Source organism: Mauremys reevesii, linkage group 4, assembly GCF_016161935.1.
Source record: "Mauremys reevesii isolate NIE-2019 linkage group 4, ASM1616193v1, whole genome shotgun sequence".
Lineage (NCBI taxonomy): Eukaryota > Metazoa > Chordata > Testudines > Geoemydidae > Mauremys > Mauremys reevesii.
Window position 1 is genome coordinate 12750264 of NC_052626.1, and position 16216 is coordinate 12766479.

The 16216-nt window shown below is 43.5% G+C and overlaps 1 protein-coding gene across 7 annotated transcripts in view; it reads left to right on the forward strand.

The window, feature by feature from the left end:
- DAAM1 (dishevelled associated activator of morphogenesis 1) overlaps positions 1-16216 on the forward strand; it is a 167219-nt gene that overhangs the window by 132885 nt on the left and 18118 nt on the right. For all 7 annotated transcript variants that reach the window (XM_039536591.1, XM_039536594.1, XM_039536595.1 and 4 more), the window contains 3 exons: positions 1617-1720; positions 12954-13038; positions 15813-15919. In XM_039536591.1, the coding sequence (XP_039392525.1) occupies positions 1617-1720; positions 12954-13038; positions 15813-15919 (296 nt within the window). The remainder of the gene's footprint in view (positions 1-1616; positions 1721-12953; positions 13039-15812; positions 15920-16216) is intronic.

The window sequence follows — 16216 nt, forward strand, 5'->3', positions numbered from 1 at the left end:
CGGGTCTTAGGGGGCTTTGTTTATCCTAAAGGCCATTGACTTTTAATGAGAGTTGGACTCCTAAATGCTTACAATTCTTTTGAAAATGGGACTTAAGTTTCCAAGTCACTAAGATGCTTTTGAAAATTTGTTTTATTCCTAGAGATAAGATATTTCAAAAGCACTCAACGTTGGCCCATTGAAGTTCCTGGGAGCTGAGTCGGGCCAACACTGAGTACTTCTGAAAATCTCATTCCTAGATGGTAAAAGGATCAAAAGATACTTAGTTATTTTGGACTGCAAATGTCTTGCATAATAGAAATTAATGTCTGTGCTCACTTTAAACCTTGGAAGTATGAAGTGGACTGATGTCCAGGCTAAATGGTTATGCATTTTGATACACATCTGCTAGCATTAGCACCTTCCTTCCCAATGTTCTGTTCCTTGGGGAATCAATGGAATAGGCAGGTATTCACCTATTAACATTAATCAAGATTATTGCAACAGTGTAAATAAAATCAGAGGAAACGTGACCACTTGTGTAGTTCAGTAATATTCATTACGTTTGTTACTATGTATTTTATACCACTGATAGAATCAGCAATGTAGAAGGGCCCTCAAGAGGTCATCTAGTCCATACCACCCTGCGCTGATGCAGGACCAAGTAAACATAGACCATCCGTGACAGGTGTTTGTTTAACCTGTTCTTAGTGGCAGGGATTCCACAACCTCCTTTGGTAACCTGTTCCAGTACTTAATTATCCTTGTTAGAAAGTTATGTTAGATATTAGGAAAAATCTCCCTTGTTGCAAATTAAGCTGCTTACCCTTTGTCCCACCTTCAGTGGACATAGAGAACAATTGATCACCATCCTCTTTATAAGAGCCCTTAATATATTTGAAGACTGTTCTCAGATCCCTCCTCAGTCATCTTTTCTCCAGACTACCCATGCCCAGATATTTTAACCTTTCCTCGTAGGCCAGGTTTACTAAATCTCAGACCATTTTTGTTCTGCTGCATGTGTAACTGCAATTTTGTACATTGTAAATCATTTGAGGAAGATTGTCAAACCACTCAAGGGATTTAGCAACACAAGTCCTGTTGACTCGTGTTCTTGAATCCTGTATATGTTTTTGGAAGTCTTCCCCATAAAGGGTAATAAATGCTGCAGGTTGCGTTCATTAGCCTGTTAGGTTTTATTGTTTAACCTTGTATCGAGTATTACTGTGTGAGTGGATGCCGCAGGTGTTTAGAGTGGCAGAAGAAGAACTAAAGTGATCTTGAGCCTGTGTGACAGTCCATAACACAGCATTTCAAGTGAAGATCTAATGAAGTATCTCAAATACATATGCTAGGAAAGGCTTGATTTATTTATTCATTAGTGTTTGTGAGTTTGTGGATTCTCAAACGTTCCGGTGTGAAAACATATTTACATTTCTACCTAGTGGCTTTCAAAGCACGCTCTGGTTTATAAAATGGCTTCTTATATTTCAGTTACAGGCTACAGGTTTTAGTGCTAAGCCTTTGTGACATTCATGATTAATGGCGACCTGTTATATACAATACTGGTGTGTGCTGAGGGTTCCAAATGTCGATGTGCTGTGTTTCTTCATACTTTCTCATCATGCTTTTTGTAGAAAGAAGATGCCATCGATGACACACTGAGTTCCAGACATAAAGTCAAGGAGCTTTCGGTAATAGACGGCCGGAGAGCTCAGAACTGCAATATTCTTCTCTCCAGGTATTGTTAATGTCTTTTCCCTTTAAGGAAACTGGTTATTGGGTGCTACTTGTGTCCTGTGAGAGGACCTAGAGACTTTTTTTCTAACTGTGTCATTCTAAGTTCTGATACTTGTGAACTGTAAAGAATAATGTGCCCTGACCTGGAGATCATACTGTAGTTCTCTCTCGAGGGATTCTAATACAGAAATGCTGGGAATTAAACCAGAGGAGTTTCACTGACACCTGAACCCAGATATGGAATTACATCTTCCATTTATGTATAGTTTTGCAGAGGCAAATGCATTTAATAGGATACACGAGAATGCCCGATGTCAGTGCGGGAATGCTACAAGAACCATTGTTTCTGTTCAGAAAGGTTTAATTTGTATATCCTTTTTATACCCTATATTTTCTTTACCTTTTTGGTGATACTTAAGAAGGACTCTGCTAAAATCAGAAAAGGAAATAGATTCTAAATGCTCAGTTAGGCAGAACACCCATGGGTAACTGGCCTCTGAGAGGCGGTCATTATTATATTTAGGCTTCTGGATGGTGGGGAGTGCTGTTTGGAAAGGGATGTCAAATACTAGTAATGAGGGTTCAGTGCACGACTTTAGATTTTTTGGAATGTGAATGATTTTCAGATTCAAGCTATCCTACTAGGATTAGGAGGCAACAAGGGAAGGTTTGGTAAGAGATACTAAGGAATAGAGAGAGAATTATAGGGTTATGGGTAATAAACCCCACTGCATTCCCAAAGAGATTTACATTCATCAAGACTATAATTCATTTGAAGCGGTTCAGAGCTACAAGCAAAACCCCTCTGACTTTGCCCTGGATGTGATGTCATTGGACTCCCTTGATGAAATTAGTTTCACAGTCTGGAAAGGGTTACATTGTTACTTAATTACTATGAGTCATTTAATCTAGTCTTTAAAACTAAATTCTGCTTACATGCTAAAAGGAGCATTTTAGCAAAGTACATGGATTAGACTAATTTTATGTGAAAATACAAGCCAGTCTAGTCTGGCGTGCAAATGTGAATGATTAAATAAATGATAAATACTTTATATATAAAAAAAACAAACCACCACCTCTCCTGTCCCATTTAGAAAATGTCTCCTTCAGTACATGAAAATGTTGAAATGACGTATAAGCTAAGAATCACTTTAAATGTACCATGTGGAATTTGGGTAGGTCCAGTTTTTCGACTTCTCAGTGCTTAAATTCCATGTTTCATAGAAATGTAGGGCTGGAAGTGACCTTGACAGATCATCAACTCCAGTCCCCTGTGCTGAAGCAGGGCCATCCCTGACAGGTGTTTGTCCAACTTGTTCCTAAAATCTCCAGTGATGGGATTTCCACAACCCCTTGGTAGCGTGTTCCAGTACTTAACTACCCTTATAATTAGGAAGCTTTTCCTAATGTCTAACCTAAATCTCCCTTGCTGCAGATTAAGCCCATTACTACTTGTACTTTTTTTTAGCAGACATGAAGAACGGTTACTCACAGTCCTTAAATTTGAAGAGTGTTATCAGGTTCCTCCCTCAATCAGCTTATCTTAAAAATAAACATGGCCAAATTTTTAACCTTTCCTCATACGTCTGGTTTTCTAAACATTTTGTCATTTTTGTTGCTTTCCTCTGGCTCTCTCCAATTTATCGTAAAGGGTGGTGCCCAGAATGGCCACAGGACTCCATGTGTGGCCTCACCAGTGCTGAGTGGGATAATTACCTCCTGTGTCTGTCTTCACTCCTGTTAATGCACCTCAGAATATGAGCTTTTTTCACAGCTGCATCACATTGTTGACTCTTATTCAATTTGTGATCCACTATAAACCCCAGATCCTTTTCAGCTGTACTACTACTTAGCCAGCTAATCCACATTTTGTAGTTGTGCATTGGATTTTTCCTTCCAAAGTAAACTATTGTGCCTTTGTCTTTATTGAATTTTATCTTGTTTATTTCAGACCAATTCTCTGATTTGTCACCGTTGTTTTAAATTCTAATCCTGTCCTCCAAAGTGCTTGCAACCCCTCCTGTCATGGCCTGTGGGTCTCGAACGGAGGCCTAAGGTTCATGGGAGCAGTCGTGCTCCAACCCTCCACCTGGCAGCCTGCTGGCAATAACTTGTCTGAGACCTATGAAAGCCAGCCCCGATGTGAGGTTCTGCCCTGAGGTCCTATTGGCAAAGTCCCAGAGCAGCTGATTGTTCCAGTATCTTTCCAAGTATCAAAGTTAGACTGACTGGTCTATAATTCTCTGAGTTCTCCTTTTTAAAGATAGGGACTGTGTTTGCCTTTTATCAGTCCTCTGCGATCTCACCCGTCCCCAATGGCTTCTAGAAGATAATTACTGACAGTTCCAAGATTGCATCTGCTAGTTCCTCAAGTACCTTAGGATGAATGTCATCAGGCCCTGCCAGCTTGAATACATCTAACTTTATCTACATATTCTTTAACCTGTTCTTCCCTATAGTGGCCTGAGTTCTTTCCCCCTTACTTAACACAATTAATATTAACAGTATCTGGTCACCATTAACCTTTTCAGTGAAGACTGAAGCAAAATAGGCATTAAACACCTCAGCCTTCTTGATGTCATCAGTTACTAGCAATCCTCCCCCGCTAAGCAAAGGACCTACATTTTCCTGTCTTTCTCTTGCTCATAATGTATTTAAAGCACTCTCTGGCCACATTCCTAGCAAGTCAAGACCCAGGGCCTGGGTGGAAGCGTCCAGAATCAGAAGGCCTGACATGCAGGCAGAGGGAGCGCTAGCAGTGGAGTTGATGTGCCATTTTCCTCCCATTGTGGGATCTTCCTTGTATAATATCTGCAAGTTAAGGAGAAGAAAAACCCAACCCCGATCTCTCAGCTTTCCTTTGCTGGTGAGCTCCACTGGCTAGCTGCTTTAGTCTCCCAGCCTCCTTCATCTCACCAGCCCCATGTCTATAGGTAAGAGTAAATAAAAATAATGCTTCAGAAAAAGGGAGGCTTATTTTCCTTTTAAAATTATGCAATACCTCTTTCAAAATATACTTCTTTTTAAAAACCACACTTTTTTTTTTTTTTAATTTCCCCTGGCGTGCACTTCTTCCGTGTATCCTAGATGTCTCCCTTTGTCCTGGAGACAGTTAATTCTCAGTACAGCAAGCTGTATGTAAATCTTTGCATTTTAAATGTCTTTTTTTCCCCCATGGCTATTTGCTGCCTCATCTCCAAAGATTTGCTTAAAAAAAGGAGGACGCAGGAAAGAAATGTTAACTCAGAATAAGCTCAAAAAGGGATGGGAGAATTATAGAATAAAAAGTCTCCTCATTGAGGAAATTTCCCTAAACAGGGCACTTGAAAGGAAAATACGTTAACGTTTAGAAAGTTGGGTGCATCACTCCCTGAGAAGTTAAGTTGATTGTGTTTGCATTCTGAACTGGCTTTGGCCCCAGTTTAATTAAGCACTTAGGCATGTGCTTATTTTTAAGCACATGAAGGGTCCTTTTGACTTTGGTTGGGGCTACTCACGTATTTAATTTTAAAGCGTATTTTTAAGGGCCTTGCTCAGTCAGGACCTCGGTTTGTTTTTCTAACAAGTCTCCCCCCCTCCATTATGGAGCTGGTGAGGAACCAGTAGCCCCTGTTTTACATAAGCTATCCACCCTCTCATTAGACTGGTAATGAGGGCAGTGCAGCAAGCCAGCTGAGTCCCCTCTTCATGGGAAGTGACCTGAGCCTGACTGGGGCCTATGGTGTTTCTTCATGCCTCTGACACTGGCTTCCTCTGTGCCCTTGGACAGTTGCATAACTTGCCTGCCTCAGTTTCCCCGTCTGTAAGATTGGCTTAAATATTCTCATCTCCCTAATAGGATGTATTGAATATTAGTCAATAATTGTAAGTTGGTTTGACTGTGGAAAACACCAGATAGTCTTACTAACAGGGGAATGCTGTGATCTTTTGTGGGAATTTTTAAACTACAGTATATTATTTTTTATATTCTCCTTTAATGTAAGAAGTGAAATAAGCCAAAAATAGACACTTGGCAGATCCAAATAGACCTTATTTGCTAAAATGGGCTGTTTGATATTTCCTTAACCTTCAGCCTGCAGTTAAGTACAGCCTGGACTCTGTGTGCTGGACAATAGTAGTTCTGTAGCGGAGAGGTAATTTGACCTGGTGTGAGCTTTTACTGAGCTCGAAGGACAGGCCTGTCTTTGACTGACTGCGTGAGTTTGGTGCCTGTTTTCAATTTAATGACACGGGAGGACAAGCCCCTCTATCATGTCGACGTTTTACTTCACAGCATGTTTGGAGAGGCTTGTGAGGTTTATGCAACGGTAACTTTCAGAGCTTCGGTAGCAGCCCTAGGGTTGATCCTGCAAACCTTTGCTGCTGTAAGTAGTGAAGCCAGTAGAATTACAGTAGCAAGCACTATGCTCAGCAGTAAGGCCCAGATCCTCAAAGATATTTAGGTGCCTAATTCCTGTTGAAATCAGTGCAAGTTAGGTGCCTCAGTACCTTTGAGGATCCGGGCCCAAGTGTTTGCCGCATCAAGGCCCATGTTAAGTTATTTGTTCGGCACCATAAAGCTACATGACTCTTTACAAGCAGGGGAGAAATCAGGTCCCTGCCCCTTAAAGCTTGCAGACTGCTTACTCTTAACACAAAATGGATGAGAGGAAGGAGGGCCTTGCAAAGAGGGATAGCCTTGCGGTGAAGGCACTGCTCAGGATGTCCCAGTGTTTAGTGCACTAGCCTGAGACTTTGGAGCTCTAGCGTCAACTCCCTGCTCTGCCACAGATTTCTTGGGTGATCTTGGGCAAGTCACTTAGCCTCTGTGTGCCTCGGTTCCCTATCTGTAAAATGGGGATAATATTCTTGCCCTGCCTCCTAGGTATTTTGAGGACAAATTCATGCACTTTGTTCTACGGTGTATTGTGTGAACCTAGAGAGAGTTACTGAGTTGTCTCACAGTGAATGCTGTCCTGTTTCTGTATCTGCGGAACACCAGCAGAAGTTTTTAATTGGAATTTTGCATGTGAAAAGACTGCACGGCCAGCTCTTCGTTTAGCCTAGATGTTTGTAAGCCACGCAGCCATTGTCTGGTTTGCAGCATGGAAAGATTACGGCTGGCTAGATACTTTATCTCTCTTTCTCGATGTTTGCTTGCTTTTCTTGTTTTGGGAGAAATTACTGCTTAGTGAGATCACTGGATTTTCCTCAAACTAGTAATGTAACATGGAAATATTTTTGACATTGCTTTTTTTAGTATAGCTCAAAGCATGCTGATGTCAATGCATTTTGGGCCTCTTTCAACAAACCACCACATCACAGCTTCTGCTCTGGTCAGGTTTTTCTAGTGCAGGAGGCATGTAGTGTGTTTTGTAAGATGCAAATGAATACTATAGTGTGTCTGTTTCTAAGTCTTGTGTAGGTGAATGGCTGGTTTTGTTTCTCTCATCTGCGAGCCCATGTCAAGCATGTTTCTTAATTGAACGGGGCTTTTCAAGAGGGTGCGCCTCTTTCAATGTGGAATTTGTTTTTTTCCTTTCACACTTATTAGGTTCTCCATTCGCCTCTGCAAAGCCGTCTCAAATACCCTGCATTGGTCAAGCTTGTGGGCTGTCACTCTGCATCTCTCCGTTGTGGGGTTTAAATCCCCGTGACAGCAAATACTGTGACCCAGTTCCTCTCAGACGGTTTGCGTTCGACAGCTGCTGCCAGCAGTGATCATTATTGTGGCTATAGATAAGCTTATAGCTTTCACTGGCCTCTTTCCCATCAAATTGTCTGAGAAGTTGTTTAATTCCAGCACTGGGTGATTTCTCTCTCAAGATATTAAGAAACACTCTAGTTCTAAGAAGCGTTGCAATTCTTGGCATTCATTGTGGGTCACTTCTGGGAAAAGTTTTTAAACTTGACATATAACGAACAGGCTTTATGGAAAGTCCGTAGTAGAACTATGGCTCAGATAGTTGTGATGAAAATGTAATTATTGACTACTGGCTAAACAGTGACCTGCATGGCATCAGAGAGTGGTCTTTGACCAGGCTCCCATGCATGGGTGTAAAACTAGCTCTATCTAGTCACCTAGAAAATGCACTGTTACACCTGGCACTAATCATGATCCTTGTGGGTAGTCTGCACAGGAAAACCAGGGGCTTGTTGAGTAAGGAGACTGAGCTGTGTGCTTCTCCCTAGAGGTGGTACCTCACAGATCCAGAATAGGGATCCCTGGTGGCAGGGTGAGGGAAGGTGGCATTGCCACATTCCAGGCCACGCTTTTAGTTTAAATTCAGTCTTCGATGATCTTGGTACAGGCCAGACTGACCCAGTAACTGGCCAAGTCAGAGGGGTTGGATGTGTTAGAACATGAAACCACCCAGAAGACCACTGCAGTTCCCTGCCTTCTGGTTCCGTCATCTGGTAGACTGTGGCCGTTCAGTGGAGCTAGTGCGTTCCTTTTTGGGAGCCGGTGCAAAGCTTTTTGATGTGACACCAGTCTGCCTGGGGGCCACTTAACCATCTACAAAGCCAGAGAGACAGGGCTGCTCCCTGGCAGGAGTGAAGCTAACGTAGTGGCCCTCAAGTTAAGCTTCAGGAGAGGAGAAGATCGACAACCCCATTGGGACTGATCAAAGTAAGGGAGTGGTTGCATTTCTGTGTCCTCCAGAGAAAACCATTCTATAGTTTTGTCATATGAAACCAATGATTTCATGCCTGTTTCAGCCTTTGAATTGCTTGCAGACCACAAGCAGCATAAGCCTTGTGCAACTGTTTGAGGCGATGCAGTGAGATTTCATTGGCGCAGCAAGCTATGCAAGTGTGACTGAAGTGTGTAATCCTAAATAAACAAACCCACTGGACCCTGCAGTTCTGATTATCTCAGTCTCGGCCCTTATCGCCATAGCATCCGAGCATCCTGCAGGCGTGGGTGTGTCTGTCCTCACTGCAGCCCTGGGATGACAGGGAAGTGCTATCCCCATTTGACAGGTGGGGAACTGAGGCCCAGGTGACTTGCCCAAGGTCATACAGGAAATCTGTGTTTGAAATGGGAATTGGAGCCAATTCTCCTCAGTCCCAGCCAGGTCCGCTAGGCCATCCTTCCTCCCCTGCTAGATGTCTGTCCGAGACAGGGAGGATACACACAGGATAAGGCTGCATGTTGCTGCAGCTGTGACCCCCTGTGTCCATTTAACAGCAGTACCAGTGCCTTCTGTGGTGGCAGGTTTCGATGTGGGCACCACACAGTGCCATCACTGCTCTCTTCCCCCTTTTCTCCCCAGGTCAGGCACCATTTTTCCTCCTCGTTTTTGGATGAGCTCTCTTATGATGCCCTTGTATTGTGGGCATTGGTGTCAAAAGTAAAGGAGAATTGAATAGTATAGAATAAAACTGAGCTTAAAATGAACTTTGAGCAAATACTTTCAAGAGTTTTTTTTTCCTGACTCCTCTTATGGTTACAACAAGAAAAAATATCTTGTGGAATCCCATCAAACTGTTAGTCCTGTTCCATTGAGATAATATTATAAATGGCTATTCTCCGTGCAGTAGATTCTAATGGTTAGTACTACTCTTGAGCCTGTAATATTAAGCAGTCATAGATTTTTAAGGTTGGAAGGGACTGTTGTGATCATCTTGTCTCTCCATCTGCATAACACAGGCCATAGGCTAGAGGAATTATTAGAAAAGAACATCAGGGTGAAAATCTGGCTCCATTGAAGTCAATGGCAAAACTTCCTTGACTTCAGCAGGAGTAGGATTTCACCCCCAATCTTGAAATCTTAAAGATTCAAAGTAATGGAGAATCTTTCACATCCTGTGATAGATTATTCCAATGGGCCATTGCCCTTACTGTTTAAATCAAAATGTGCCTTCCTATTTGAATGTTTGTAGCTTCAACTTCCAGTGATCAGATTTTGTTATGTCGTTGTTTGCTAATGTAGAGGACTCTCTACTATCAGAAATCTTCTCCCAGTGTGGGTACTTATAAACCACTATCAAGTCACCTCTTGATCTTCTTTTTGATAAGCTAAATAGACTGAACTTAAGTCTCTTTAAAGTAGTGATATTCAGACCTCAGTGGTTCAGATAGGCCTCTGAAGAAGTGGGTTTTTTACCCATGAAAGCTTATGCCCGAATAAATCTGTTTGTCTTTAAGGTGCCACTGGATTCCTCGTTGTTTATATAGGCCTTGAATCGTTCTTTTCTGAAATCTGTTCAATATTGCAACTTCCTTTTTGAAGCATGAACCCCAGTTTCCAGTAATGGTCTCAAGAATGCCTTATACAATCGCAACGAATAATAGTTCGCATTAATAGATCCGGTTAATTAAGCACAATTGGCTGTTTTCAAATGTTAACTTGGTTGTTTGTTTGTCTGTGTATATAGAAGTAGTTCTCTGCTTTTAACAATGTTTTTTTTGAATCCTAAGAATTCAGACAATTTCCCCCCAAATGAGCAAATTCTATTTCTGAAAATGCATTGTAGTTATTTTTGCACAGGAATACCAAAATGATTGTTTGCTAAATTATTTCCAGTAACCGTTGTGCGGCTAAACCACTGCCATGCTTTGGTTAGGAGCTGATTTCATGTGCAGCTGAATGTGGTATTTATTCACTCAGGGTGTAATTCGCTCTGTGCACAGGGGACTAGCATGATGCCCGTGCGCCATTCAAATCCTGGCTAAGCCCATAGGGATGGTTAGAATAATTTTACAATTGGAAAAGTGTGTTTGGTCAGTCTCGCGTAACTTGTAAATAAACAGCTGAATGGATTGTGTTCAAACTTTACCAAGGGCAGGGGTGGGAAATGGCTTTCAGGCAGAGAGAATGCATAGACAATAAGTGCAAGAAAGTGAATTTTTCAGTAGATTGGCGTGTGTGAAATCCAGGGAATTACAGTGCTGACTTTAACCATCACTACCAGCTCCTGATACTGTAACATGTGCAAGTTCTGTTGTTTTTTTCTTGAGCGAGTTCACCCTATAACGCTGTCTCTTGTAGGCATACATTTAAAGAGAAACAGAGGCTGTGCTCTTCAAACCCAGGCTAAATGAGGTGGAATCCAGACAAAGCCTCGGAGGGTGCTAAGAGCACACAAATAGACACAGTGTCGAAAATAAAACAGCCCTGGTGTTCCAATAATATGCAAATGCCATACTCACTCCCTGGAATGAACACCCTTTCATTAACTCTGCGGGGTGCGGGGGGGTGTTTTCCATTCACATCTAAATTATTCCATCTGACATAATGCAAAATAGGAAGAGAAGCAAGCAAAGCCCTCCCAGCGAGCTGGGTGGGGAAGTCTGCAGAGGCATTTAGCCCTAATCAGTGGCTGGTGGAACCAAGAAGGAGGAGCTGAATGTGGTGTAGGTTTTGTTGTTTGTTTTGTTCCCCTTCCCTCCCACCAAACCTTTGACTGAAGTGGGGCCAGAATTTCATCCAAAGTGCCTAGATTCTGTGGTGTTTGGTGCTAAATCAATACCTGGTGTAGGGAGTACAGCAAATGATTTTTTTACTTGTTGTTCTGCATTTGCCTACGTTTTCAGAAGGGATTAATGGCTTGTCTGTGTGGAGAGTTAGGCTGTGACTCGACCGCACTCGCCTGCTGTGCGCTAACTGGCCATGTGGACCCCATGCTGCTGTGCACTAAACGGTCCATAGTGAGCTCTGACGTGCAGCTGGTTGGAAACAGGAGTGCTGGCAAGGTCCACGTGGAGGCTTAATGTGCAGTAAACTAGTACGGTAGAGTCCCACCCTGATTTGCCGCACGTGAACTCTCCATGTAGACAAGCCCTAGTAACTTTGGGTGCCTCCATTTTTTGGTTTCCCGCCTGAGACGCAGCGAAAGGAGTTGATTTTCAGAAAGCGCCGAGCCCCTCTTCTCTGGAAATCAAGCAGTTGGGTGTCTCAAGTTGGACCCCCAAAATGACTAGTTATGGCTGAAAATTTCAGCTCTTGTTTTTTAGGTTGTTTCATTTTTAATAGACTCCAACCTGAGGTTGTCCGGTGTCAGCGGAAGTGGAAAAAGTAAATTGAACCTCAAAAAGATGTTAAGGGGCAGCAAAAGTTTGCTAATTTACACACACAATTTGTCCAATAATCACGTGAAAATAATAATAATGAGCCAAATCCGGAGATCCTGACTTAATCAAACTCCCATTAAAGTTGATAGGGAAATTGCCTGAGTCAGTGTAACCAACTGGTGAGTTGCAGGTCCCTGTCTGTACCCGATCCACAGAGGATATGAGTATATTACAGCCCCATCTAGGAAGCACTGACTCTTTAGCTCAAACCGTAGCAGCTCATGCTGTTGGTTCTGGAAGTCCATCCCCAGTGTGTCGGCCAAGATGGCGGCTGTCACATCAGGACCTTAACATGTGGCTCCATAAAAAAGAGATGAATTACCGCGTTACGGATATAACAGACTGTGTAGTGTGTTTTTTCAAAACGGTAGCTGACAAAACCACACAATTTCAGAGAACATTCCCAGGCCACTTTGCAGCAGGAGGAAGGGTAAATATCACCAGATCTCCTCTTGGGCTGTGAAGATCGATCTTCTACAGCTTTACGTGGGCTTGCAAACTGTCTGGTCTTGTAACCGAATGAGCCCTTGACTGAGCCGCATCATTGCCTCCACGGAGTGCAAGGTGGAGTACGTACAATGGAGTGATTGACCCAGGCCAGGGGTGTGGAATGGACTGAAAGGGAGGATTTGAACTAGAAACACTTTCCTTAGCAATCTTACTCCTATCAAATTGCCAATTTTTAACATGGTAACTGGCCAAATAAGAAGTGTCTGCTGAAAAACAACCAGGTCATAATAAGCCAAAGGGAGGAAGGTATTATTCACCTCCACTCTCCTTTTGTGTCACTCATGGCATGGAATAGAAGAGCAGTCTTGTTGTTCAGGTGTTACATTATATAATGGGATGAAACTAACCTTTCTTTCCAGCTTGCATTGCCCTCCCCTTGACCTTGTAATACGAGGAATTCGACAGCAGTGAGTAGAACAGAAGAGGGTCCTGCTTGGATCCCTTGAACTGATCTCTGACTCTTGCATAAAGCCCTGAGGGAAGTTCAGATCTGCAGAAAGGATCTGCCGTATTGTCGAGGAGTGTGCTTGGGTTACTTGGATGAGTCTTGCCTAAATTGTCCAGGCAAAACAACATCATGAAGAACCAGTGTTGATAACACAACAACTAGGCTGCATTTTGTCTGTGAATAACACTCTTCTGAACATCCATTTATTTCATTTCCCAGGCTGAAATTATCAAATGATGAAATCAAACGTGCAATTTTAACAATGGATGAACACGAGGACCTGCCGAAAGACATGTTAGAGCAGGTGGGTGACGGACGCTTACTGTCATGCATATTGTTGCGCCCGGTTGTTAGTATTGGATGCCTTTTCAAAATAAGGCGAAGACTTGTGACAGATTCATGAACGGTAGCTTTAAAATAACTCCGAATGAGTAGCTGGGGTTTGGGACACAGAGATGAGCTTGTCCGCGCAGCCTTTACAACACCTTTGCTCTCCAAAGCAGAGGATGTGCCACACGGCAAACATGCAAAACTTGACCTAAACAGTATTTACTGATCGTGTTTTCATAACCACAAACCCTTGTGCTCAGATCCTAGCAATGCATTGACATCATAGGGGACGGCTCAGTCCAATCAACGGTTTGCTGTTGCCAGTTTCTTGGACATACAGCAGATGAGGGGTCTCCTCCACCAGCGCTATTCCGGTTTTAGGCTTCTATCACTCCTTTTAAAACCAATGGAGTTACGCTGGTGCATAGCTGGAGCAGTGAGTCTGGCCCCAGAGCCTTTCCTCGCAGTGCTGTTTTGCAGGTTCCCGGAGCCAGGGCTCACGTTGGTCTGCAGAGCATGAAGATGCCAGTTCTAGCTTTAACAGAATGTCAAGTGTAGATTCATTGTGACATCTGTGCACGTCGCGTTACTTCCATAGGAATCTGATTAGTCACCTGGACTCCCAGCCCATGAATGCTGTCAGGCAATGTTGCCGTGATCCTGATTTCTTTATTGATTGAACTCTTACAGGGCGCTTGGAGCCTTTGCAAACAAACCAGACACAAGGCTCCAGCTCCTTGGAGTAAGCGCTTTCATTCAGCTCAGTGACACACGGTACATGGGGTGCGGTGATGGTAGGAATTAGAAGTGAATCAAAAGGAAAGGCTTGTTATTTCCTAATGGAGGCGGGGCAGATGCCCCTCCTTGGTGTGATTTTATTTAAAGAGACATTTTATAAAAGCAGCAGGCACCAGAGTGCGGTGATGCTGCCTGACTAACATCACCCCACCTAGGGCCAAGCTGTCCGTGTGGGAGGGCAGATCCGCACCCCAGAGTGCCTCATTGCTTGAGCAATGTTGTCTCCAGGGGACTCTAGCTCTGCCGGATCGATTCACTCCAGGCAGAAATGTGAAATTATGGGTTTATTTATCCATTTAAAAAGTAAGGGCCATTGGTTTAGCCAAACATGCAGAATTCAAACGGCGAATCAAGAATCTTGGTGTTGCTGTGAACCCTTTTGCACAGCAGCGTTGGGGACCTGCCTGCTCTGGAGATATCCCCAGCTGGCAGCTCCCTGCCTTCCCAGGCAAAAGGGGGCACAGCTTTAACACTCCTGTCCAGTCCCTAGGGGCTGCAGGCAGCTGGGTGTAATTGAGAGCGGCTCTGTGTTGGTTTATTCTTGTTGGAATTTCCTGAGGGCTGAAGGTTTCGTGCCCAGGTGGCTGCAGTGCTGGTGTTCATTTGGGAAGGCATGTCATCTGCCAGCCTGGCACAGGGTCTCCTAGCCAGCCAGAGATGGTAGAGAGTCACTTGGGGATGCTGGAATAGGAGAGCTCAACATCAGTGAGGGGTTCAGGGCTGCCGTAAGCTGGAGGCTGCTTTGACCAGTTGTGGGTGTGTAACTTTAACCGGAGGAGACACCAGGGCTGCAAGCTCCCCCACGTGTTTTCCTCTGCCCACCAGAATCACCTCCCTCTCACTCCAGTTCAGCTTCAGTCAGCTGTTCCTTATCCAGGAGCTGATTTCAGCCAAGCACTAGTGAGGGTGGTGGTGCATTGGCTGCCTTCCTGGCAGTACCGAAGAGGCACTGATCTACATTCTAGGCAACTCAACGTCTGAGCTAAAATACCAGAATTCTAATCCCAGCTCTGATGTTAAATTGCTGAGACACCTTGGGCATCTCAGGGAAATAAACAAAGAGCTCTCCGCTGTCTGTAAAACAGAGATAATACTTCTACCTCCAGAGCAGAGTTGGGAGGATTAATTAGCTGAATATAATTTGCAAGTAAAAACACCTTGATGGCAACCAGGGCTGGCTAGAAAAAAATAATTCAATTTTCTGAAAAGTTTTGAGATTTGTTATCATGGAGCTAAGACCTTTCGGAACTTTTCATGGAAAAAGCACATGAGAGAGAGAGAGACACCCCTGAATAGCTTGGTGGTGATGGCACTCCCCTGGAAAGTGGGAGACCCAGAAATCCCTGCTCTGGATCAGGCAGAATCAAGACGTGAACTTGAGTCCTCCACATCCTATTGTGGGCTCTTGAATAGTTTGGGATGGTTCTCACTCCCTGTTGCATTCTGGACCTGAGAAACTTTCCCAGTGAAATGTTCATTGACACCACTATGTTTCCGTGAAACATTTTGGATTCAACACAGCTGCATTTTAGTGGGGAGGGGCGGGGGAATGTCTTGTCTAAATTTTTTCAACTATTTTTAGTTCGTTCTTTTGATCTGACCACTAGGCAATTTAAGAACCACTGTGCTACCATCTAAAATAACTGTATTATAATAGACTGGGTGAAGATTCAGCTTAGCCCGTGTAAAATCAAACCATATGTCCAGGGCATGGTGGAAAGTATTAACAGTAACGTGTGTGTGGGAAATGGCAGACATTCAGTATTTCCTAGGCAGTCTGTAATAGCTCCATATCACACCCTCTGTACGTGGGGGAGGTTTTGGGGTGAAAGTAGACACAGCAGTGTTTCATTTTCTGTTCATTTGTTAATGAAGCCAAAGCCCCGTTATAAGAAAGGGACTGCATGAAAACAAGTGCAGGTCTCGTGTCTAAATTGTGTTTCCTTTTAGCTCCTGAAATTTGTTCCTGAGAAAGCCGATATTGACCTTCTGGAGGAGCACAAACATGAATTAGATCGTATGGCCAAGGCTGACAGGTTCCTCTTTGAAATGAGCAGGTATGCTTGAATCTACCAGCTGCACAATGTCAGCAGTTACGCACTAGACCTGTTGGAATGGCAGCTGAGCAGATTAGTCACAGGGCTTCTATAAAATATTTAGATAAATGAGCTAGATAATCTTGTGTAATGCAGCTGGGGAGTCTAATGAGGCCTGGCTGGAAAATCCGCTTGGATATTTTTATTTATTTTGCAGCTCACATATACATGTGTGAGCCTGTTGCCTTGCTGCCCTGGGGATAAATTAGGAACTTCCATCTGCAACCTTCATCTCCCGGTGCTGAATGTTTAAAGCTA